Below are 25332 nucleotides of genomic sequence, written 5' to 3' on the forward strand. Positions count from 1 at the left end.
TCCACATGACGGGGGGGACCGCTCGGGATCTGGGGACTCCGCCTGTCCACGCAAAAGTCCTTTCGCCAGAGTGACACTTAGCTTCAAAACTGTGCTTTCAGCAGAGATGCATTGTAGGGTGTTGCTATTGGTCAGCTGGCATGCTAAACCTTTGCCTAACAATAGCAACGTCTGTTTGGGTACCACTGTTTTCTCTGCCACCATTTTGAATGCTTCGAGAGACATTGAGATAGGAAGGGCCAACACATTTGATGTTTTCTGAATAATCACTGACTGTACGCACTTTCCCCCCTTGAATTTAGTATTTGTGTGTTACCTTTTGTGAGCCACCTGGGGGGCTGTTTCTTGGTTGAAACTCAAACAACAATAATGGGAACTCTGCAGCAAGACTTCTGAAGCTGCAGGGGTAGAATCTAGTGATGCATTTCAATTGCTCTGTTGGGCTCACAAATTTCTGCAGCGGTTTTATAGCATCTGCTCTCCCATTTGATCAGAGTGTGTGTTGCTGTGTACGAGGAGGATAGGAGGTTGATATCAGTGGCACTGGTAATCAGAAAGTAATGGCAAGAGGTGTTGTTTTTGCTAGGGTGAAGGCCGGGCTACTTTCCTGACTAACTACAGCTACTGGTGAGCAAGGAAAGGAATGAGAATGACTGCTCAAAAGAAAGAAACAGGGAGTGGCAGTGGCCTCAGATAACCCCTGGCAAAAGGCAGGAGAAGTCTGCCCTGAACTGAAATGAGGGCAAGGGAAGGGATGAAGGCTAAGGGGTGCTTGTCAGTCCTCTTCTCACCATGTGATCCCCATGGAAAACTGTTTGTGGATCTGGGAGCAATGCAGTAGTTGCCAGTTTCACCCTACAAAATGCAGGTACTTATCTACCAATGCACTTGAGAATGGCTTCCTGGAAGATTGTGAGAGACTCAAGTTAATCCACAGTAAAGGCCTTTGCAGATGAATCCCCCCCTGTCTCTTACACACACACACACACACACACACACACACACACACACACTTTTTAAAGAATTGGAAAGGGCCATGAGGGTCATCTAGTCCAGCCCCCTGCAGTGCTGGAATATTTTGACCAACATGACCCTGAGATTAAGAGCCTCATGCTCTACCAAGTGAGCTATCCCAGTTTTATGCTTGCAAGAGTTAATAGGTGGCAGGATTCAGCTACGTTATTGCAGCCTTCCCCCCTGCAAATGTGATTGTTTGTAGATCTGTGTTTTCTACTTCCCTGTCTTGATTAGGGTTTGAGCCAACACAAATGGAAGCCATCAGAGAATTTCTGTTGCCCTTTACAGTGCAATCCTATATGTCTGCTCAGAAGTAAGTTCCATTGAATTCAGTGGGGCTTCACTCCCAGGCATGTGGATTAAGGATTGCACGTTGAGTCATAGAACCAGACATACTGATTGATTTATTTAAACACATTTTCAGACTGCTTGGTATTTAAAAATCTCTAAGCAGTATACAAAAATACAGCATAAAAACAACAAGAGAGTGTCATAAAAGCAAATTGACAACACAAAAGCCAGACAAACAGGAATAAAAACATGAATTCAGTAATAAGAGGGTTCAATCTTATGGATCAAGGAAAGCTTGAGCAAAAATATATGATATTTCAAGATGCCTGAAGCGACTAATGGGTGGTCCTTTATGCTTGTTCAAAGGCTTGTAATGCCCCCCCTCCCAAACTGGATGCCCTTTTCACACTTCCCTACATGGGCTCATTTGTACACTTAGTGGCTGCCTGTAGGGGGTTTCTGAGGGCACTGATTAAAGCAAGACACAGTATTAGAGGTTTTATGAATGTGCATGGTTATTTTTCACCAAAACCCATCTTTTTAAAGATCTCATTAACTACTGGTGAAATTAGATGCGATAAGCATATAAAATTATTTTGTGTGTGTGTATCTAGATCAGGGGTAGGCCCGTGGGTCGGATGCAACCCAGTTACCTTCTAAATCCAGCCCACGGATGGTCGGGGAATCAACATGTTTTTAGAATCATAGAATCATAGAGTTTGAAGAGACCACAAGGGCCATCGAGTTCAACGCCCTGCCAAGCAGGAAACACCATCAGAGCACTCCTGACATATGGTTGTCAAGCCTCTGCTTAAAGACCTCCAAAGAAGGAGACTCCACCACACTCCTTGGCAGCAAATTCCACTGTCGAACAGCTCTTACTGTCAGGAAGTTCTTCCTAATGTTTAGGTGGAATCTTCTTTCTTGTAGTTTGGATCCATTGCTCCGTGTCCGCTTCTCTGGAGCAGCAGAAAACAACCTTTCTCCCTCCTCTATGTGACATCCTTTTATATATTTGAACATGGCTATCATATCACCCCTTAACCTCCTCTTCTCCAGGCTAAACATGCCCAGCTCCCTTAGCCGTTCCTCATAAGGCATCGTTTCCAGGTCTTTGACCATTTTGGTTGCCCTCCTCTGGACACGTTCCAGTTTGTCAGTGTCCTTCTTGAACTGTGGTGCCCAGAACTGGACACAGTACTCCAGGTGAGGTCTGACCAGAGCAGAATACAGTGGCACTATTACTTCCCTTGATCTAGATGCTATACTCCTATTGATGCAGCCCAGAATTGCATTTTACATGAGTAGAATGTGTCCTTTTATTTAAAATGCATCTCTGGGTTATTTGTGGGGCCTGCCTGGTGTTTTTACATGAGTAGAATGTGTGATTTTATTTAAAATGCATCTCTGGGTTATTTGTGGGACACAGGAATTCGTTCATATCCCCCCCCCAAAATATAGTCCAGCCCACCACATGGTCTGAGAGACGGTGGACCGGCCCCCTGCTGAAAAAGGTTGCTGACCCCTGATCTAGATAGACAGACAGATAGATATAATATATATTAGCCCTACCATGGTGACTTGTGCATTGGAAACTTCATGATTGGGATGATGTAATGTAGTCCAGAGATGGACTCTGTACAGGACTTCCCATGGGATCGGTCCAGAAGCTGCAGCCGGACCGGAATGCTGTGGCCGGGTAGTTGAGTGGAGCCCTGAGACTCATGCATGGTACACCTGTGCTGAGGGAACTGCACTGGCTGCTGATCACCTACGGGGCCGTGCTCAAGGTCTTGTTAACATATATAGCCCTGAACAACTCATGACCAGGTTATCGGAAAGATCACCTACCTCTATAAACTCCCTTAGATCACCAGGGAACATTCCACAGAATATCATAGTGACCCCAAAACTATGGAATGCCCTTCCCTCTGCCATACATGAAGCTAATTCACACTTATTCCAGAGATTGGACCCTGTTTTAAATATTTGAATCCTCAAAATTTCTGTTTTATTTGCTTATTTATGTTTTTGTGCTCCTGTTTTATTGGTTTCAGATTGTATTTTTGTCTTAATGGATATTGTGGATTAGATAGAAATCTTAAAAACATTAAGTGATTTAGAAAAGCTTTTAAATAAAGGAATAAATATGATTCATGTATCTACTTAAAATGTTTATATGCACTAATAAGAAACAATATTTTACTTATTTTACCCCATTGTTTTCTGCTTTTCCATGGGTTTGTTTTACTGTGGTTCTTCATGCTTTCACTTAGGACTGGAAGCAGTCGAGGAGACACTGCATTTGTAGAGAACGCTCCTCCTCCTGCTCTCTCCCCAGAGATCATTATCCAGAACCACTGAGAGGGAGAAGACTTACAGAGCTGTGATGATGGCTGTTGTGCAGTGCTCAGTGGAAATGCAATGTTCTGACAGAAGGGACACCATTAGAGCAGCCATTTATTGTTGTTTGCACTTTGGACCACAAACTGAATGACATTAAAATCCTTCTGAAAGCTCTTCATTGTGTTTAAAGACAAGGAGAGCACAGAAGCTGCCAAAGAACCAGAAGGTCTAAAATAGCTTTTAATTACCTTCCTCTCAACTCTTCTCAAAGTGTTAGAGTACTTTAGTGGCTGAATTCTGAACAAATTATTAATCATTACTGCACTTACTTTCACCAGCTTGTATCCATTAGTTGCAAAATGGAGAACTCCAAATTTTTCTCCATACATCTAGAACAGTTGGGGACGTCAGTGTCTCAAACATCATCCTCTCACCTACTCCAAAACTCCACAATTCTTCCTTTTGCATGCCTCATGGCAAATCACAAATTCTTAGTATCTTGCCTTATGCATGTTTGCAAAATGGCAGCACTTAAATTATCACACGAGTATGAAAACTGAAGTTTATTGTGGGCTCTTAATTTAAAGAAAGAAAGAAAGAAAGTGGCAGGTGAAGCTTCTTTGTATAAAGCATATTGATCCAAGAGGACATTCTGTAAGAAACTCAAGACGAAATGCAGAGCTATCTTTAAATAATTTACTGTGTTCAATGCATTTAATACAAAAAAGCAGGACTGGGCATTTATTCCTGGGCTGTTTCCAACAATTCCACTACAACAGCACTCTTATTATCTTGTGTTATTTGTGTACTTGTTGCTTTGCTGTAATGAATGTTCTCCATTATGGCATCAAGCCAACAGTTTAAAGCATGGACTTTTGACCTCAGACATGGGCACATTAGTCAATGAGGGGTTTTTTGGGTGCTCTGAGGACATAAACCATGGAGTCCTCGAAGAGGTCACTTGCATTGCTGTTATCCTCAGCTAGCAGACATGCACCATTGCAGGACCTAATAACATCACCACTACAGATCAGAATCCTACCATTGGAGTTCATTCACCTGCATATACTCCAATGTGACACATGCAGTCGCCTGCCAAAAAAGGCCTTCTGCTGTCTGCATTAGACAAATAAATCTGTCTCTATGTAGAAAAATGTCTCTATGTAGACTCAATCCTGACATAAAAAATTGAACACCAAGAAACTAGAGGGAGAACATTTTCATTCTCCTGGGGTAATCTGCAGCTGACCTCAAGTCAGAGGTACCAGCTTCAACAAAAAATACTTCAAAGGAAGGCTTCCAGTGTAAAACAGATGAGTTGCACAATTTGTAAGCAACTTTGACTCTCCTTAGTTTAGGCTTACAGTGGTACCTCGCAAGACGAATGCCTCGTAAGACGAAAAACTCGCAAGACGAAAGAGTTTTTCGTTTTTTGAGTTGCTTCGCAAGACGAATTTCCCTATAGGCTTGCTTCGCAAGACGAAAACGTCTTGCAAGTTTGTTTCCTTTTTCTTAAAACCGTTAATACCCAGGGAATCCGTGCTCCGCAAGACGAAAAATTTGCAAGACGAAAAAACTCGCAGAACGAATTAATTTTGTCTTGCGAGGTACCACTGTAATGTCCAGCTATAGAAAGCAATTCTCTCTCATTATGTTAAGAATTAGGAGAGCAAGAAAGGGAGAGCATTGCCACTAATGACGGCCACACTCTCTCCTTGACATTCATAGAATTATAGAATTGTAGAGTCGGAAGGGACCCCGAGGGTCATCCAGTCCAACCCCCTACAATGCATGAATCTTTTGTCCAACAAGGGGCTCAAACCCAGAGCCTCGTCCTCTGTTGACTGAGACATCATAGGGTTACTGCTATCTTTTGTCTCCACTGTTTTGTGTATGTGTATGCGTATGTAGGTGGCGCTGTGGGTAAAACCTCAGCGCCTAGGACTTGCCGATCGCAAGGTCAGCGGTTCGAATCCCCGTGGTGAGGTGCGCTCCCGTCACTCGGTCCCAGCACCTGCCAACCTAGCAGTTCAAAAGCACCCCCGGGTGCAAGTAGATAAATAGGGACCGCTTACCAGCGGGAAGGTAAACGGCGTTCCATGTGCTGCGCTGGCTTGCCAGATGCAGCTTGTCACGCTGGCCACGTGACCCGGAAGTGTCTGCGGACAGCGCTGGCTCCCGGCCTCTAGAGTGAGATGAGCGCACAACCCTAGAGTCTGGCAAGACTGGCCCGAACGGGCTGGGGTACCTTTACCTTTTATGCGTATGTAGAGAGGGAGGTGGGCTTAATGCAGTGGTGTCCAAACTTTTTTCAAAGAGGGCCAGATTTGATGAAGTGAAGGGCCGTGAGGGCTGACCAAAGTTGTTAACTTTTTTAAGGATTGAAGTTGTTGAGCTTTTTAAAGGGTTGAAGTTGTTGAGGTTTTCTTAGGATTTTACCCCAGGAAATTGCCACAGGGGCCGGATTAAACCAACCAGCAGATTAGGCCCCCGAATTGGACTTTGGACATGCCTGGCTTAAAGAAACAGCTCATATGATGGCTTGAATACAAGTGGAAGAAAACCCACTTACCATAACACCCACTTTGTGGCTGTATGAAGAGCTGCTAGGGCTAGCACTAGGCCACCATGGTTCTGTGCACAGTTCCCAATGCTGTGAGCCTACAGAGCGTACAGATCAAGGATGGCTTAACTATGGTCCTCCAGCTGTTGAACTACAGCTCCCACCTTCCATGATCATCGGCCATGCTGGCTGAAACTGATGGGCGTTGTATTCCAATGACATCTACACAACCATAGTTTAGCCACCTTTCCCCTAATAACAAAATGTTCCCAGGTGCTAGAGTAAGTCCACCCACCCATTGGCTATCCTCAATAGGAAGGGCTCCAAAGTCTTCATGTACAGATTGGGACTTTGCTTTGGGCAGTGATAGCATTTCCTGGTTCTTTGCTTCCTTCTTTGACTCCTGGATAGACCTCCAGTCCTAATCTCTGATGTTAGGCTTGGCTCAGCTTTATTGGCCAATACACGGGTTGTAGCCAGGGCCTCAACTAGTCAGGTTGGTATGGATGGATTTCACTTATTGCAGACTGAGAATGTGGACAAGAACATAGGAAGCCAGCAATGACTCTCCAGGGGTTTTGACAGGAGTCTTATCTGGCCCTACCTGGAAATGCCAGGGATTAAAACTGGGACCTTTTGCAGGCAAAGCATGTGTTCTACTGCTGAATTTAAATTGTTCCCAAGGTGCTTGGAGAGACGTGGTCCATCAGTGGTTCTAGGAGAAAGGAAATGATCATGACTGCCACAAAGGAAGTACCAATGCAACCGATGAAGATCTTGCCTTCCTAGGAAATTGGAAACTGCCTCATGTATCCAAGGCCAGGGGTGGGGGTGCTAGGAAAACCTGTTTGCACTCTTCTATTGCACAACCACCTTGCAGTGTAGGCAAGCTGCATCTTAACTATCTGGTAGCTGCTCCCACCATCCTAACTTACAGTCCCCAGATGGTAGTGGATTTTGGGGTGTTCAAGAAAATGCTAAAACGTGGGATCCCAAAACAATGCATCCTGCACTTCTCAGTCAGATCCCTCTCGGCTTACTCAGGAAAATTGGGCTAACATTCAATTGTCTCTTGCATCCTGGGATTCAGCACAGCTAGCTTTTCTCTCCATGAAACCCACAGTTTCATCCTAGTAGCAAACATCCAGTGGAGAGGCAAATTCCTAAAGTGTTTTTTGGGGGTGGGGGAAGCAGTTGTAGTTGTTATTTTTTATTAAATTTGTAGACCATCCTTCATCCGTAGATCTCAGAGTGGTTCATAATATTAAAATATAATGCAAAAACACAAAATACATATTAAAAACAAGAACATAAAAAGTCACTATCCGATAATCCCCCCTCCCCAAACACACACATTTAAAAGGGGTATACGATGTTAATCAACCAATGCCTGGCTAAAGAGGAACTTCCATGGGGAGAGCATTCCATAGATGGGGAGCCAATGCAGAAAAGGCCCTGTTCTTGTGTTGCCACCTTCCGGACCTCTTGTGGAGGAGGCACACGAAGAAGGGCCTCAGAGGATGATCTCAGGGTCCAGGTAGGTTCATATGGAAAGAGGGTCTTTGGGGGGAGGACCTGGTGCCAGCAGGAGACATAAAATACACTTGAGTCACAAGACACCCATTGAGGTTCCCTGGAAGTATCATGCTTAATGACAATATTTGATGGTAAAGTATGACAAATATTTCTCTTGTAAGCAGTGTAACAAAGAAAAGTAATTTAAGATTTTGCAGTTTCAGTTTACAGAGAGACATTATTTCATAGGAAAAACAATGAATATGTGACATCTAAAAGATTCAGATTTATTGGGTGTAAACTTTTGTAGGCTAGAGTCCATTAGCTGTGAATCTAACAACAGATGCTGTATCAGTTATTTGAGAATATGAAAAAGGAGATATTTGTAGACCAATAGGTTGTTACAGTTATTATTATGTCCATGATTGCTGGTCAGGGCTGAGATTTGAGCTATAGAATAGGGTCTCGTTTCTTATTTCCTTCTCCCATTTTTAGATCCCTTTTCTTGAGGCATTAGCTCCTGCTGTTGTGACAAAACATGTCTGCTTTTGATGAAAATCTGCTGCAGTCGGCAAGCCTGATATAATCTAGTGTAATTCTCTGCAGTCCATAAACCCCAGCAGAAACTCCATCACAAGCAGGGTGGCTGAAATCCACTCTTCACAGGAGGCTGCACTTAATGGAACTCAGAGAGACACCTTCCAGTAGAAGAGAATCGTTTTCTCTTTCACTGGATAAACAAACAAAGTGTTATTAAAAAAACAACCTGCCTTTTCCATGCATTCTGTGGTAATCCTTAACATTCAGCCATGGCAATATTAACTAAGAAGTATATCCTAAGTATATCCTTAATATTGTGCTTCCTAACACATCGTTTCTCACCTTCCTCTATCGTGCTTTTGAGTTTTGCATGCTGTTAATTGTTCACATTGCATATGCACTTTGCAATTGTTAAACCTTTCCTTGCTGGTGTGGGGTTGTATTCCATTTTTAAAATACTAATATCAAATTTGTTTGCCATCAGATTTTTACTGCTCTGAATTATTTATTTCTAACATCTGTGCAGAGCTCAATTGTGGAAACCTCTAGGTGGTTTGCACAGAACATAAACTATACATTAAAACATTAAAATTATCAAGGAAAGTCAGGATTATTATTTTTTAAGTTTTAAAACATAAAAAACCCAAGTGTACATAAAATCAGTAGTTAAAAATATACTCTTTCTGAATGAAAAGTACCTATTAAAATGCACGCCAATCTTTCATATCTGGGCAGGCTTGCCTAAACAAAAAATGGTTTTTAGCAGTCACTGAAAACAATATAGCCAACATGCCTGCCTAATGTCAATGGGCAGGGAGTTCCAGAGTGTAGGTGCTATCATCATAACGGGGGGAGGGCAGCCTGTGGCCCCCCAGATGTTGTTTGACTCCAGCTCCCATCCACCACAGCCAGCATGGCCCTTGGCCAGGAATGATAGGAATTGTAGTCAAGTCTAGTTTTCAAGGTGGAAAGTCACTTTATGGCAGTCAACAGGCTGCCAGAAAACTTGGTCAAAACACACAAATTCTTCGCATGACTAACCCATTCATATATAAGCAAACTGAAGCGGTACTGTTTTTTCTTTAAAAAGGCACACATGGGCAAGTAGAGTTGAATCTGTCTTCTTTCTTCTTACTTCGCCATGCTCTGTTGTCTCAAGCATTTTTCACCCGTCCTCTTTTTTGCTCTTCAATATATGGCACCCCTAGATTTGGAATATATTGGGTGAGGGGTTGGCAAACCCTACTGCCTTTGAGTGAGTATATTTTTGTGTTCATTTGGCAGATTTTTTAAAAAGCTGAAGAAATCTGGAGGTGATCCGAGATTAGAATGCATAGCTTTTTAAACATGTTTAAGCATAAATTAATATTGATTTCTTTCCCTACTTTGTTTTGCAGCCAAAACCACCCAATCCTGACTGGCGTTATTCTGCATCTTTAAGAGCTGGAATGCAAGGGTATGTATCGCATGTACCCTCCTTTTCTGTGAGGGAAACTGTTCATTTGCAATCTGCTTGCTTTAAGGTGCATCGGCCTTGATCCACCAGGAAGATGTTTGTCTGTCTGGTAGGCTGGTTGGTTGGAAGTTGTTTTGGATTGCCCTGGGCAAGACAATGTGGTAAAGGTAAAGGAACCCCTGACCATTAGGTCCAGTCGTGACCGACTCTGGGGTTGCAGTGCTCATCTTGCTTTATTGGCTGAGGGAGCCAGCGTACAGCTTCCGGGTCATGTGGCAAGCATGACTAAGCCACTTCTGGCGAACCAGAGCACCGCACGGAAACGCTGTTTACCTTCCCGCTGGAGTGGTACCTATTTATCTACTTGCACTTTGACGTGCTTTCGAACTGCTAGGTTGGCAGGAGCAGGGACCGAGCAACGGGAGCTCACCCCGTCGCGGGGATTCGAACCGCCGACCTTCTGATCGGCAAGTCCTAGGCTCTGTGGTTTAACCCACAGCACCACCCGTGTCCCTTAAGACAATGTGACATAATAATAATAATAATAATAATAATAATAATAATAATAATAATGGCATGACTCTGCCCTTGTGGCGTAGGAGAAGTTCCTGGTGGAGTGAGCCCATAAGCAGCTGTAAGTTAAGCACCCAAGTTTTGATCTTTGGACATGCAACTTTCAGATATTTTCCAGACTTGTTTTAATAACTGTTTATAACATATAGCATTATTGTTCACACCCTGATCTCTGAGTGGTGAGAGACCCAAAGGGTGCCAGTGCTTACCCTGGGTTCAGATTCTGTGGAATGAAGGAGGCTGGGGTGTCTTTAGGATATGTGGTTTTAATTACACAGATATACAATTTGAGCATAGAATCATAGAATTGTAGAGTTGGAAGGGACCCCCAAGGGTCATCTAGTCGAACCCCATCCAATGCAGGGAACTCTGATAAAGCATCCATGATGGATGGCCATCCAGCCTCTGCTTAAAAACCTCCCAAGGAAGGAGAGTCCACCACCTCCCAAAGGAGACCATTCCACTGTCAAACAGCTCTTACTGTCAGAAAGTTTGCTTGATGTTTAGTCGGAATCTCCTTTCTTGTAACTTGAAGCCATTGGTTCAGGTCTTACCCTCCGGAGCAGAAGAAAACAAGTTTGCTTCATCTTGACAGTCCTTTAAAATATTTGAAGATGACTATCATATCTCCTCTCAATCTCCTCTTTCCCAGGGCAGTGCACAGTATTCAAACCTAGTGTTGGTTGTACCCAATGAAGTCATCTTGTTAGCACAAGGCATTCCACTTGCAGAATGGATTTCCCTTCCCTCTCCTCTCCCTGTGACCCCTGCACCCCCCAAATCCGCTCCAGGAGTGTGCATGGCAGTGGGGAGGAAGAGAGAAAGTTGTGTTCTGCAAGATGGTATGACTTCACTAGATACAAGCCCTTATCTCTACAAATCGTTTGATTCATTTACCATCTTCATTACTATTTTATTAGTCATTTCTGCTCCCTGTGTGATACACATTATACATGTTATATAGTTTATCTTCCAATAGCCATGAGTTGTGGTTAGGTGTCCAAAACTACACAGAATGTGTGTCATGGTTGAGCAAGAATATGACTCCAGACAGTCTGCCACATTGAAAAACATCTCTCTGGGTGGTATTCAACTATGTGCTGGGGCAAATGTCCCATCAGCACAAGCATTGCAGCTTGCCGGACAGAATGATCCTCTCCCCCCCCCCCTGCAGGCTATTCTGGGAGTTTTCGCTGCCCCCAAGCCAATTTTGGGGAGTGTCAATGGAGCAGAGGAGGAAAAACCTTGCTGTGTGAACTTGCACTGACGGGACTCATTAGCTGAATCCCGCTCTCTGTTCTGTGTGGCACCCTAGCAATAGTAACTGGGGACATCATCAGAGTCAGCATGACAGCATCAGGCACTCCAAAATGGCACTGGGCACCTACTTTGGGATAAAGGCCTATTTTATAATATGGTCACCAACAAATGCAAATAACTGAGCCAATGAATTATATCTAATGAAGCAAGGTTGGCTTGGAAACTGAGAACATTTTTGCCATCAATAGAATCTAATAGTTGACTTTAGAACTTTGGATCAAATTTCTCCATATGACAAGCAAAGCACATGTATTTATTTCTTTAAACCCACATGCCCTTTGTCATTATCACTTGAGTTTACACCTTAATAATGTGTGGTTGTTAAATGTGCTGGTCTCATGTCAGAATGTTCACCACATAAAGTGTCAGAAAAAGATTCTGTGGAATGTTTCCTGCTGTTCCCTCTTTCTCCAAGCCAAAGGCATAAGGTGCCATCACTGCTGGGTATTGTAAATTACAGCAGAATACTTGCTGTAAGAGTTTGGTTAATGGTAGTAAGCTGAAGGATGCCTGGAACTGACAGGACAGTGTTTCATTATTTACTTCAATGGTAAGGCATAAACACTATTGGGATTTAGTAATTTCCCAGCTATGTTAGACATGTCACATCTCATTAATGGAAACAACCCATTCCGTAAAGGCAACATTTGTGCAACATTTGTCTGACTTGGATGAGAGCAGGGATATATTAAGTTGTGGAATGCAAATATACAATGAAGGTCCACTATTGTACATTTTGAAAAACTGAAACATTAGATGGTTTCAGTGATCCTTTTGCAGGAAGCACACTGTAGCAGAAAAGGTGGTATATTAATGCTTTCATAAGTAAGAATGAAATAATTTGCATAAATGGTTGTTGCTGCTGCTGTGGGTGATGATTGTGATGGAGCTGATTATGAGCAATTGTGACAGTGAGCATTTTGGAATGTGTAGCGGAAAGGGCAATGCTGCTTTTAAAAAGGAACCATATTGTTTTAATGAGAACGGCATAATCTAATCACTGTGTACATTTGTTTAGTGCTGTACACATGGAGGAAGCAGGAGGCTTACGTGTGGGACCTGGAGGACCTGAGCAGCAGTGGCCAACAGTATCCAGCGCAACAACAGGTAAGGGGGGGGGGGGAGTTGCGCCATTTTCTCTGTGTGGTCTTGGAACCAGTTTCTGCTTGTTCATAACTGTCCTGAATCACTCTCTGCCAAATAACCTCTTGAATTTGAATGAACAAGGCAAAAGAACAGATGGGTACCTGATATTGGCCTCAGTCCCAGACTTCCAGCAGCCTGCATCAGAAAATAACTTGAGATTGTTTGAATTGTGGTTTGAAGAACATTTCTAAACAGCATGGAAACAACATTTTTAATATGACAGAAGAGGGCACAAAATAATTGCTGCTGGTTGTTATTTATCTCCTCATTCTTATTTTATAAGCTCAGGAGAAATGTTTCTCCTCCCGCCTCTCAGGTGAGATTTAAGACCAGGGAAGTGTAATACCATCACTACTGGTGTATAAAATTGGTTTACCAGTTATGGGGGTGGGGGATGCTGTAGGTGCTCCACATGCAGGCAGACACACCACAGACCCTTGCCTCACTACTCTCAAAACTCAGGGTTTGCATATTGGGTACCTCAAGGGGATTTTTGGATTGCCTGAAACAAAGCACGGACTGCTGAAGCACATTGTGTCTCCTCCATGATGCAGACATTTGAAAAATGCTGCAGACAAGCATCTCCTAAAACCGAATCTATGTCTTTAAGCTTGCCATATAAGGGCAATGCCAGGGGGTGGGAGGAGAGGGAGCGGCTAGACAAAATCAAATCTTACATTTCTTGTTTGAGGGAAAGGCCACAATGCCAGGAGGAAAAAAGGGGAGCTCCTTCATTATTGACAGGTCTCGCTTGTAATAAGAGAAAATGATGTTTTCCGTGCTTGCCAGTCACAGTGCCTTGGGGGAAGGAGCAGCCTTATAACAGTGAAACTTACGTTTCTAAGTTTAAGGAAGAAACCAGGATGAGGAGGGAGACATCCTTCCTTCCTGACAGATCTAACTTATAATCAGAGGAAGTGATTTTATGTTTTAATTCTTCTCACCCCAAAATCAACTCTAATGATATGTAAGTTACTTTGAGTCATTTGCATAAGTAAACGACTAATAGGAACAACTAATAATGGCAGTTAGTACAAATGCTTATGAACAGTACTTTTTCTGGGGGTACTGAATGGTACACAACACCGGCACCTTTTACTAGAAGAAAAACATTGCCTATGAACCTGTTTGTTTGTCTTTTGTTAGGTTTCTTACCCAGGGGAAAGGCTGCAGTTTTCAGATCAGTTACCCACAAAACACTAGGGAAAGATTAAGTGATTCCTTTTTTACACATCAAAAAAACCAGTAACAGCGACCCTTACAGGAAAACTTCTGCAAGTTTCCTTCTGAAACTTGGCAGGATCTGTGCCTTCAGAAGAGACAACTGTGCCCGCACATTTCATGGAATCCCAGCCCCAGATTTAGAAAGCTAAAGATGCCATCTTTTCTTTTACAGAAATCAAATTTACATAGCACAGAACCCCCTGGACCCATGTGGTTGTGATTTTATCCTCTCTTGACGGATTAGTATGTCTGCAAATTTCTTCCACTTCTGTTGAAAGAAAACAAAAATGATAGCTGGGGTTTTTTTTTAATCACAGTAGTGAAGGAAAGGGAATGTGAAGGGAAAGAAATAAACAGGCTCAAACTGACAGTGAGCCAAATCCGGCAGCTCTTGAGGCACCTCAGGCCACATTTTGTGGTGTGCTATTTGGGGTCTGAACTAAATATTGTGGTTGGTGCACTCAGCTACTATATAATGTGTTATAATTATAGCTCTTCATTTTTAGTTGTTTTCTGCTCTGGTGCCCAGGTTCATGAACTCATGCTATTCCCCCCCCCCACCATTGCCAGTCAAATTAAGATATGCTTTCCATGAGGCAATTGACCCATTTCATACCATTACACTAAAGTGAACTAACCAAATGTTTGCTTTTGCTGTGTCATTTCCACTGCCCCAGAGTTACACCTGTGTCTCGCCAGGCGTTAATTAGCTGCTCATTTCCAACAGGCATATTTAGCTGTTGCAGCTCTCTCCCTCTGACTGGAATAAGGTGCACCTGATCCTAGTTTCAGATACACACCTTCTGTATAGTTGGCTTGCTCAATTTTTTATTTCCATTAGGTGGGTCAGTAAACCATTCATTTAATTTATTGGTCCACAAAAGCTTTGGCCAAAGTGCTCCGCACTGACGGAATCAGTGAGTTAATCAATGAGAGTTTCAAAAGATGATGTCATAATAAGTTTTAAGAAGGATAAAGAAGTTAATCGTTAAGCCAGCAAATCCTTAATTCCTTGCATGCAGCTGCACTCTGAATTTGTGTAGCATAGCAGCAGTTCTGTGCCTGGAGCACTAAAGCCCGTTCTCAGTTACATGGATCAAACTTCCATCGGATTCAAAGGGAGTTTCACCTAAGCAAAGCAGAGCAGAGTTCATCCTGTTGATGCTTATTTCTTTTAAGCTAATGCCATGTCCTGAATTTCACTCTGGCGTAAAGAGGAAAGTGGAAAATGAATGGCTGAGCTGCTCTGAAAATCCATGGGCTGCAATGTTGTTGTCACCAGAAAGTAACAGAGTATGGAGCAGAAAAAGCACTTAAAATCGGCCCCTTTTATTGGCTTGCTGAATTGCTGATTTTTTTCCCCTCCATCAGTGTCAGCAGAGGAGAGGGGACATTTTCCGAAAAGGCATTTCATGACTTAGTAACAGTAACATTATGGTCTTGGTAAAGAACATTAATTAACATTTTTCTTTTATAAAATGCACGCTTTTGGGGTTGGTGGGGGTGATTAATACACAGCTGCCAAACGTGAAGAAACATTAGACTAAATTTTGGACTAAAACTTCCAGCATTTGTTCTGTTGGCCTACTTTATTCTTACTGGCTTTTGCACTTCTGATATATTAAAATAACTCAGTTAAAAGGGAACGATTAAATGGTGCATAAGAATTGTGGGGTAAACCAGGAACTACAGAGAGCAACGGAGGAACACGACTCCTTCTTCCTCAGGTTTACCTTTCAGCATACACAGCCATCTTTCCAAGGCAGCTAACAAGTAGCATTAACTTATATTTTAGAAAAACACAACAGTAAACAATATTTTTAAATTTTGCATATATATAAACAGTGATTCATACACAGTTGATTTTTTAATGTTTTTTTTTAAATCCTACCCCCTCCCACAGAGGTACCAAATGTCTATTTAATGTCATTTCACTTTTTAGTCTTCCTCAATTTGGCGTGTGCTCTCAGAAGCCTATTATAACCATGTTCTATCATAGAATTGTAGAGTTGGAAGGGATCCTGAGGGTTCATCTAGTCCAGCCTCTGTAATGCAAAGCTCACAGTCTGGCCGCCCTTTCTAGCATGGGCCCTGGTGCGAGTGCTGCAATTGCACCATTATCACCCAGCAAGTTCATAAGTTTATTATTCTAGCCAAAGGCCATGTCAAACCTGCATTAGGCATTGCATTAATAAAATAATACAGACTACAGTCATACCTCAGGATACAGATGCTTCAGGTTGCATTTTTTCAGGTTACGGACCCACCGAAACCCAGAAGTACCAGAACGAGTTACTTCCGGGTTTCCGGAGTTGCGCATGCGCAGAAGCACTAAATCACGCTTTGCGCATGTGCAGAAGCGCTGAATCACAACCTGAGCATGCACAGATGCGCCGCTGCGGGTTCCAAACGTACATCCTGCATTGATCACGTTTGCAACCCGAGCGTCCACTGTATACATCTGCAATATTAAAATCCATATAAAAAGACTTTGCCAAGTTCCTGAGCATTAAAACATCTTATGCCTTATGCATCTCCGACAGCTCCAATTCTAATATAATTTTGCCTTTTTAAAATCCAATTCGCCATTTTCTACTAAATATCTTTAGGGCGGGTTCAGTCTTCCGTGTGAAGTTGGCAACAAGTAAGGCTTGAGCTCCACAGTCTGTTCTAGTTTTAATTGAATAGCTTTAAAGTTTTAAAGTCATTTGTCTCAGCACTTAATACTAATTGCAAATTCAGGTAAGGAGCATATCTCTTTTAACTGTTTTCCTTCTATGTGGTCTTAAAAGTCATATATTTTAATTGGAGGACAGGAGCTGGAAGAGTAGCTGTTTGGGTTTGATGTTTTTAACTGATAACAAACTCATGAGAAAAACTTAGAAGACCATCTCATCCTAAGGATACTCTGCAGTTTAAACATGCTTATTACATGAGCACAGACCTGTGGTGCTTCAATTAAAGTGTCCAGAAATCCATTGCCAAATTTAGTCCGGAAATTTATACTGGATTATTGTGACTCAGCACTGGAGGTGGAGATAACTGCGAAGTGATTGTGGCAAGATGGACAGCCATGGTCCTTCACATTGTGAGAGTGCAAGTAAGGGGCTGGAGAAGTCTTTTTCCAAGTAAAAGCTTAGCTACCTGGTCAATTGAGCCACACTTGTTAGGAGATGATGTATATGCTCCCAGGCAACCTCAGCTTCCAGATTTAGGAAATCATTTATTTATGTTATAAATACCTGTCTAATTGAGACTGGAGAGGCAGTATTGAACTAACCTTTTGGAATCCTGATTCCAAAATTTTGGTCTCTTAAGTCATATTTTTGTTGACAGAGAGCTGTTATTCCAATTAAAACATTGCCTGAATAATGCCCCCACCCCGTGTTAAATATCTATCCCCCATACTTACTAGAGAAATGAAATTGTAGTCTGGAAAAGGCCATTTGAGAGGAAGGAGCAGTAAGTTCTCAAGCCACAAGACTCCTGCCTTTGTCACCTATGCTAATAATATCCAGATTCACTCCAATAGACAAGAAGGGGAAAACCATCATATTGGCCCAAATGCAGGTATTGGAAGAAATATGTCCAAGTTAGAGGCCCAGAACTCCTACGCTGCTAGCAATCCACTTTCCACAAATCAAAGGGATTAATCATTAACAAATGTTCAAGATAAACCCAGGTCTGGGGGTAATTACAGAAAAGCAAATTATGATACCTTCAGCTCTCCTCTAAGGTACCATAAAGTAAAGGTAAAGGGACCCCTGACCATTAGGTCCAGTCGTGGCCAACTCTGGGGTTGTGGTGCTCATCTCGCTTTATTGGCCAAGGGAGCCGGTGTACAGCTTCTGGGTCATGTGGCCAGCAGGACTAAGCCGCTTCTGGAGAACCAGAGCAGCGCACGGAAACACCGTTTACCTTCCCGCCGGAGCAGTACCTATTTATCTACTTAACTGACTACAAAACATCCAGAAAGGTCTTAGCATTCTTTCATGGCACCTGGTGGGATAATAAGAAGGTGGCTAAGGACTTCCTTTGTATACTCCAGAAATTTGATATAATATGTTTGCAAGAGATTTGGTTGCATGAATTTAACTCTCTCCCTGCTCCCGACCTAGGGACGCGGGTGGCACTGTGGGTAAAACCTCAGCGCCTAGGACTTGCTGATCGCATGGTCAGCGGTTCGAATCCCCGCGGCGGGGTGCGCTCCCGTCGTTTGGTCCCAGCGCCTGCCAACCTAGCAGTTTGAAAGCACCCCCGGGTGCAAGTAGATAAATAGGGACTGCTTACTAGCGGGAAGGTAAACGGCGTTCCGTGTGCTGCGCTGGCTCGCCAGATGCAGCTTGTCACGCTGGCCACGTGACCCGGAAGTGTCTGCGGACAGCGCTGGCTCCCGGCCTATAGAGTGAGATGAGCGCACAACCCTAGAGTCTGGCAAGACTGGCCCGTACGGGCAGGGGTACCTTTAACTTTACCTTTACCTGCTCCCGACCTACAGGGTTAGAACTCTTTTAACCAGGTAGTTGTTAAGAAAATTTAAAAGGGCTGAGGAAGTGGGGGCTTGTCTACCTTTACATCACTTGGGCTTGCAGGGCGCTGTGTGTGCACCCCTTAAAGCAGGGCGGTGCTGGCCGCTTCAGCCGGCCAGGCTCCCCACTTCACAGCCCCACTTAGATTCAGTGGGTGGGGGTCACTCCGGTGTGCGGGCGGAATACCTGAAAATGACTCCAGTAAATGGCCTTATTTGATGCTTTGCATGCCTGATAGTAATGAGCTGCCCAGTGCAATGCGGACATCATGTATCTCAATCATGTTGTTTCCTCGGGGCGCCATTAAGTGCAAAGTGGAAGAAAACTCTTCTTCCTTGGGTGGTTATCTTGTCAAGAGTAATCAACTAAGCACGGGGTTGTGCGGTCACTACTTCGAAGGAATCTGTTGCTCTCACGCAAGACAGCCGCTACGGTTTTCTACCTTAATTCCCACTTCACACACATATATTGCTTCATTTTAGAATGTTTTTGAACTTAAAATTAGATTGAGCAGTTTTTAAAAAGACATTATAATACCTTCTCTCCACCACATATTTACCATCTTACCTTTTCACATGGGGAGAACATTTTAGGATTTTAAACATTTTGGGTGACCTTTATCAAATTTTCAAAACTTGTGCAACTACACTGTGAAGGAATTAAAGCGATTCAGCCATTTTGTGTTTTGTAAAATGTGCTTTGCGATTGTGAAATGGTTGCTTTCTGCTTTAGTTTCAGTGCTGCTTGAGAAATTGAAACTTGGGGGGGGGGACAATCCTAACAAATTAAGGGGTCCCTACACTTAAACTGAACCTGATTTGCGAAGAATTTGGGAGAAGGAATTGAAAGGTTGCATATCAGTAAACCAAACTTGGCAAATTGAGTTAAAGAACATGATCTAAAGCAAAGAGAAGGAATATAAATTAGAAAAACCAGGATGGAGACCTGAAATGGACCCAGGCTCTAGAACAGGGGTCACCAGCCCAGTGCCTACTTTAGATCTGCACAATAAAAAAAATGTCAATACGTATTACGGGGGATGAGAACAGGTTCTTGACCCTCCTGAAGGCTCTTCTGCTCACACTCCTTTGAGAATTTTCTAGTAGATTGTGCCACAACTCTGTTGTTATAAGAGCTTTAAACACAAATCTGGTTGTGCTATGTCAAGATATACTACATGCATTTTATATTTGATAGGCTAATCAGAGGCTTCCGATTAGTGATTGCCATCCAGTATGCTTTCTCTTCCAGTAATTTATGTAATGACATGGAAGCTCCCTTGTATTCTTGCTGGAATTAAAAATGCACCTGTCCTCTGCCTCACCTATTATTTCTGTACAAGATTTACTGTTGTTGCTTGCAGATCAGAGCAGAGTTAGGGCGTGCTTGGCAGAGAACAACAGTCTGCAGTACTGCTTTTCTGTTTTGCCTCTAGTGCATAACTTAATTATTTGCACAACATTGATCTAGAGATGCTGCATGTGCTGTGAAATCTTTAAACTCTGAGCAATTCAGTCATTACTCGTGTGCGCTCTGAGGGCTTAATGAAGGATGTAGAGCAGTCACAGCAGCACTCAGCAATGTGCCCTTCGTTATGGGGATTTAGTTCCCAGAAAACCAAGGCTCTGGCTGTAGAGGGAATATGTGTCAGAGTGCACTGTCTCTGTTGTTGTCTTATGCAATTAGATTCATGTATCCCTAAACGCATCTCTGTCTAGCATGCACACACAGCCAAGAAGGAAAATGGATTAGCTGGAGGAAAAAATCCAGCCCTTGTAAACTGCCGTGGAAATTGCTTCTGTTTGTACTGGAGAAAATCAGGAGCAGTTGTTACACATGCAGGTAGAAAGAATCATCCAAGATGATCCAAAAGTTCTTTGTTGGTTTTTTAGTGTGCAGTTGGACACAAAATGTGCAGCTGGAAAGCAGTTGGGAAAGTGTGTGTGTGTGTGTGTGTGTGTGTGTGAGAGAGAGAGAGAGAGAGAGAGAGAGAGAGAGAGAGAGAGAGAGAGGAATAGACACATTAGGCATACAGTGGTACCTGGGTTACAGACGCTTCGGGTTACGCGTTTTCAGGTTGTGGACCATGGGAAACCTGGAAGTACCGGAATGGTTACTTCCAGGTTTCACTGCTTGCGCATGTGCATAAGCGCTAAATTGCACTTCATGCATGTGCAGAAGTGTCAAATCGCGTCATGTGCAGACGCAGCGCTGCAGGTTATGAACGCTGCGGGTTGCGGACGTGCCTCCGTCACAGATTACGTCCGCAACCCGAGGTTCCACTGTATATGATTATTAAACACTTAAATGACAGGCAACATCAGCAATGGTATAACTATGTAAGACTAAAATGCACCCAGTTTCCATACTTAAGACAAGCTGTCCAAACCATATTAGCACATGGAGGGTAGTGCACCATATGCATTTTCTAGATTGCAGAGAGAGAGAGCTTCAACAGCAGTGCCACCTGCTGCCAGGAATGTGGGAAAGTTATCTAGATATCTTTTGAACCTGAGCTCCATTACAAGAGAGGAGGCTCTTGGGAATGTCATTTCATTTTTTTTAGAAAATTTTGAAATTTTCAAAAAATAGAGAAAAAACAAAAAAAGGAAAAAAAAACAAAAAAACACATAGAATTTGCATTCCTTACTTTCAATAACATATTTCTCTGACTTCCCCACACCTCCCCTTCTTGTATTCTAGATCATTTTTTAGTTCAGCAAGTTCTTATCCCCTAATTTTACTTTATTATATTTAATTCATTTTAGTTAACCAATTTTAACATAAACCTCAGTCCTTATACATCAGTACTTATTCTTAATATCTTTTTCTAAGGTCGACCCCAATTCCCTTTCACGAGTTCCCCATTTTTATATAAGTAGCAAAACAAAAAACAAAGAAACAAAGTATAATTGTACACCTTTGGATTCCCAAAGCCCCACTCCCCGCCTTTCCCGGTTTCGAACCCCAACAAATGTCCATCAGTCTATCTGCTGTCAGCCTGGTGACCTCACGTCCGAGGCTCTTAATTCTCTCTCAATTCCTCTCTGCCGGTTTTTTTGATAGTCCTTTATATTAAACACCAAATCTCGGAGAAGCTCTGTCCCAATAAGGTCCATGTTTCTTCCAGCCAGACCTCCATATTTAAAAATGTAGCCCAAATCTTGTTTCTTACTTCTTTTAAGTCCAAATGTCCCAAAAACTCCAGCTTCCACTTTAGTCAAGTTTGTAATCCATAGATCTGCAGATCTCCACATGAGGAGATCTCTCCATTCCTCATTTTTCAATTCAAACCAGATTTTCATGATCCCATTCTTATTTTCCTTTATATCCATCTTAGCAGGCCTCTGGCTCTCCTTAATCATCTGCGGCATTATAGCTCCTCCTTCCTTTCCCTCCAAATCCTCATATATCTCTTTCCCCACTTTCTCAAATTTCTCAGATTTCTTTTCTTGTTCAGCTGCAAAGATTTTTAGTTCAGCTACAAAAACTTTTTGTTCAGATGCAAAGACTTGAGTCAGGTCCCTTCCAGATTCAGCAAGTTTATTTACTGTTTCATTCAATGTTGTGACATTTGTAGCCAAAACATTACCTTGTTCTTGTAACTTTCCCAGGAGAAAGAAGGCCCTCTCCAGTTCAGTCAGTATTTTTCCACTTGCAGCCATTCTTGTAATGTCCCAGAGCCCCCTCTAGAGGAGTTCTGGTTACTTAGTATTCCTTCCAGTTCCAATCCAAAAGTCAAATTAGCTTTTTCTCTTTATTTTCAACAATTTATTACCTGAATGTAACAAATATAACCAGCAAAGACAACAGAAACAAAGTTCTCTTTTTTCCCCAGCTTTGACAGCTAGTTTGACAGCTGTCAAAATCTTCTATGTCTCTTCGACAGGCTCTCTCACGGATTGCTCCCGGGTCCTGGGGGGGGGGGGGGTGACGGTTCCACTCTCAAAATTAACTCTTATCCTCCAGCAAATTCGCTTATACTGCCAAAACGTGAAATTAATTACTTTTATCCTCTTAAAGAGAAGGTGTTCTCTCAACCTTAGTTATCTAGTCCTTGCTTTAAGATGTTTACAAGGCGGGGAGACGGACTTCCTCTTTGCGCCTTCCCCGACCGTGCCAAATCCAAAAAAGAAATTTTAAGTCCAATTTCCGTATTACTCACGGGTTGTTACTTTTAGTCCAAATGTTCAAAGGAAGAAGTCAGCGCTCTCCGACCATGGCATGCGGCTTCACTCCGTAGGGGAAGCAGTCGACTCACAGCACCGCGCCGCTCCCTGTCCCCCGTTCCGAAGCCTTTAAAAAGGCTCCTTCGCGGGTCGGGGGGCGCAAATGGTGCCCGCCGAGTCACCAGGTCCACAGGCTTCAGCGCCTGTGGTTTCTGAGGGTCCCCGCGTCGCCGCCGCAGCAGGACCCGTCCCCTACTGAGCAGATTCCCTCCGGAGCTCGGAGGGAATCCGCCATTAGTCGATCGCGCTAACCCGGAAGTCCTGGGAATGTCATTTCAAGCTATGCTTCATGTGATGGAAGTGAACATTAAAGCTATGAGATAGTCAAAGGGACCATTCATTCCTGGATCACTGAAAAATGAGGGGACAACCCCCTATTTACATTAAATGCTTATGCTGCCTTTTATCCGAAGACCATAGGGCGGCTTACAATAGTAAAATACAAGAGTACATGTCACAATAACGAAACAAAAACCATTATATATACACACACAGTTTAAAAGGCCATAGATGGTTTAATCAGCCCCGTGCCCTCCCAGAGAGCTCAAAGCAGCTGACATTTGGTCCATCCCATCTAGGCTGTGCTCAAGCGCACTGAGCGTCAGCAAGAGGCTGCATGATGCGACTTCAGAACATTTCCTAAGCCTAGCCTGGCTCCAGTGGCGTAGCGTGGGGGGTGCAGGGGGGGCCGGCCGCACCGGGCGCAACATCTGGGGGGGAGGCGCGCTCGCACTCGCAGCTCTCTGCCCCTACCTGGCTCACTCACTCTCTCTCACTGCAGTGCTGGCTGTGCAAATCCGATCTGGGCCGCCAGGTCGCCGCCCACTGTGGAGGGGGTGGGTGCCAGGCATGCGGTGCGGAGAGAGAGCGAGGGACTATCTGGGGGAGGGACAGTGCAGCGGCTGCCCAGCGCAGCGCTGAGCGCGGGAGAGAACCACACCAGACCAGACCAGGCAGCAGCAAGAAGAAGCTGGCAGCGGCGGCAGGTTAGGGGTTAGGGGGCGCAAATTGCTTGCCTTGCCCCGGGTTAGGGGGCGCAAATTACTTGCCTTGCCCCGGGTGCTGACAACCCACGCTACGCCGCTGCCTGGCTCCCAGCAGACATGCAGTCAAATGAGAGGAAACTCTCACATAAGCCATAATAATTGGCAGTCTTAACAGGGTAGCTAATGGGTCCGGGAGCCTGAGTCCCTTGGAGGTCAAATTCAGGTCATGTTTGAAGCACAGCTGGATATGCAATGCTTATGGAAGACTGTGCTTCCATTGCATGCTCTGTGTTGGTTGTGCAGGAAAACTGTTTATAGTTGCAGACCCTGAAAGAAGGGAGATGTGGCGCATAGTTGCACAGCAATAAACTAGCATAGCTATAAAACAGCATTTTGGAAACATGGTTTTCTAGAACTTTCTTTTTAGCATTTGCAAAATAATGTAGAGTGAAGAATATGAATGTATGAGGCTCTGTAATTAACTTCATTGCTCTTTTATCTTTTCTCTCTCTTCATCACACAATAACCAAGAGAGGCTCATATAAGATTGCATTTGTTGCAGATAGCTGAAAGCTGCATCTGGGTCCTTTTTAGATTAAAAATGGGGTCAATCCTGACTGCGAGCCTTTTTTAATAACACCAGTTGGGGAATTCAGCTTTCTGTATCCATAATGACAGCAGATTTTGAAATGTCTCTAAAGTTGTCTCCTTGGGATGCAATGACTTATTTGTGGGAGCCTGCACAGGGCATGTTCCAGGTCAGTGGGAGCAAGATGTAGCTGCCTGAGCAAGGGCAACACTTAGTGGGAGCTTTATGACGCTTCTCTCTTGTAGCTAAATCCAAAAAATAACCTAGGGAATGGGAAATGCAAAGATGGGCATGCAGCAGAAATGGTTTGAGCACACATCCAGCTCCTGTGGTTGTGTAAACACAGCGTTTTTGTCAATAGAGACTGAGTACTTGTTTTTTCTATATACTCCACGCACAATCTTTACTGTTAGCGTTTATTTTGCACCTGAAAAGCACTTCTTAAGAAAATGGTTTCATTCCAAAGATAAAAACTCACTGATTTTGCTATGGCCTGCCTGCAGTGTGTCCATTTGAGAACAGATGTAGGTGGTCACAGCAGCCCCTGACGGGTTTCTCAAAAACAAATCATGCCAGATGAATCTGGGCGCATTGTTGTCCAACATCTTTCTAAACGACTTGGATGAAGGAATTGAGGGGATGCTCATCAAATTTGCAGATGTCACCAAACAGAGAGGGGTAGCTAATGTCACAGAGGTCAGAATTAAGATTCAAAATGACGTTAACAGATTGGAGAAATGGGGACCAAACTAACAGAATGAAATTCAGTAGGCACAAATGTAAGGTTCTACACATAGGCAGGAAGAAGCTGCTGCACAAATATAAGATGGGGGACACCTGGCTTGCCAGTAGGACATGTAAAAAGGATCTAGGGGCCTTCGTGGACCACAAGCTTAGCATGAATCAACAGTGTGATGCAGCGGGGGTGGGGTGGGCAGAGGAAGCTACAATGGTACCTCAGGTTAAGAACTTAATTCGTTCTGGAGGTCCGTTTTTAACCTGAAACTG

At 43.4% G+C, this 25332-nt stretch overlaps 1 protein-coding gene across 7 annotated transcripts in view; it reads left to right on the top strand.

The window, feature by feature from the left end:
• LOC310767496 (protocadherin alpha-C2-like) overlaps nt 1-25332 on the top strand; it is a 191134-nt gene that overhangs the window by 137710 nt on the left and 28092 nt on the right. For all 7 annotated transcript variants that reach the window (XM_083624533.1, XM_083624536.1, XM_083624532.1 and 4 more), the window contains exons 2-3: nt 9670-9728; nt 12640-12728. In XM_083624533.1, coding sequence (XP_083480659.1) covers nt 9670-9728; nt 12640-12728 — 148 coding nt within the window. The remainder of the gene's footprint in view (nt 1-9669; nt 9729-12639; nt 12729-25332) is intronic.

Source organism: Podarcis filfolensis (assembly GCF_964270895.1).
Source record: "Podarcis filfolensis genome assembly, chromosome: 7".
NCBI lineage: Eukaryota > Metazoa > Chordata > Lepidosauria > Squamata > Lacertidae > Podarcis > Podarcis filfolensis.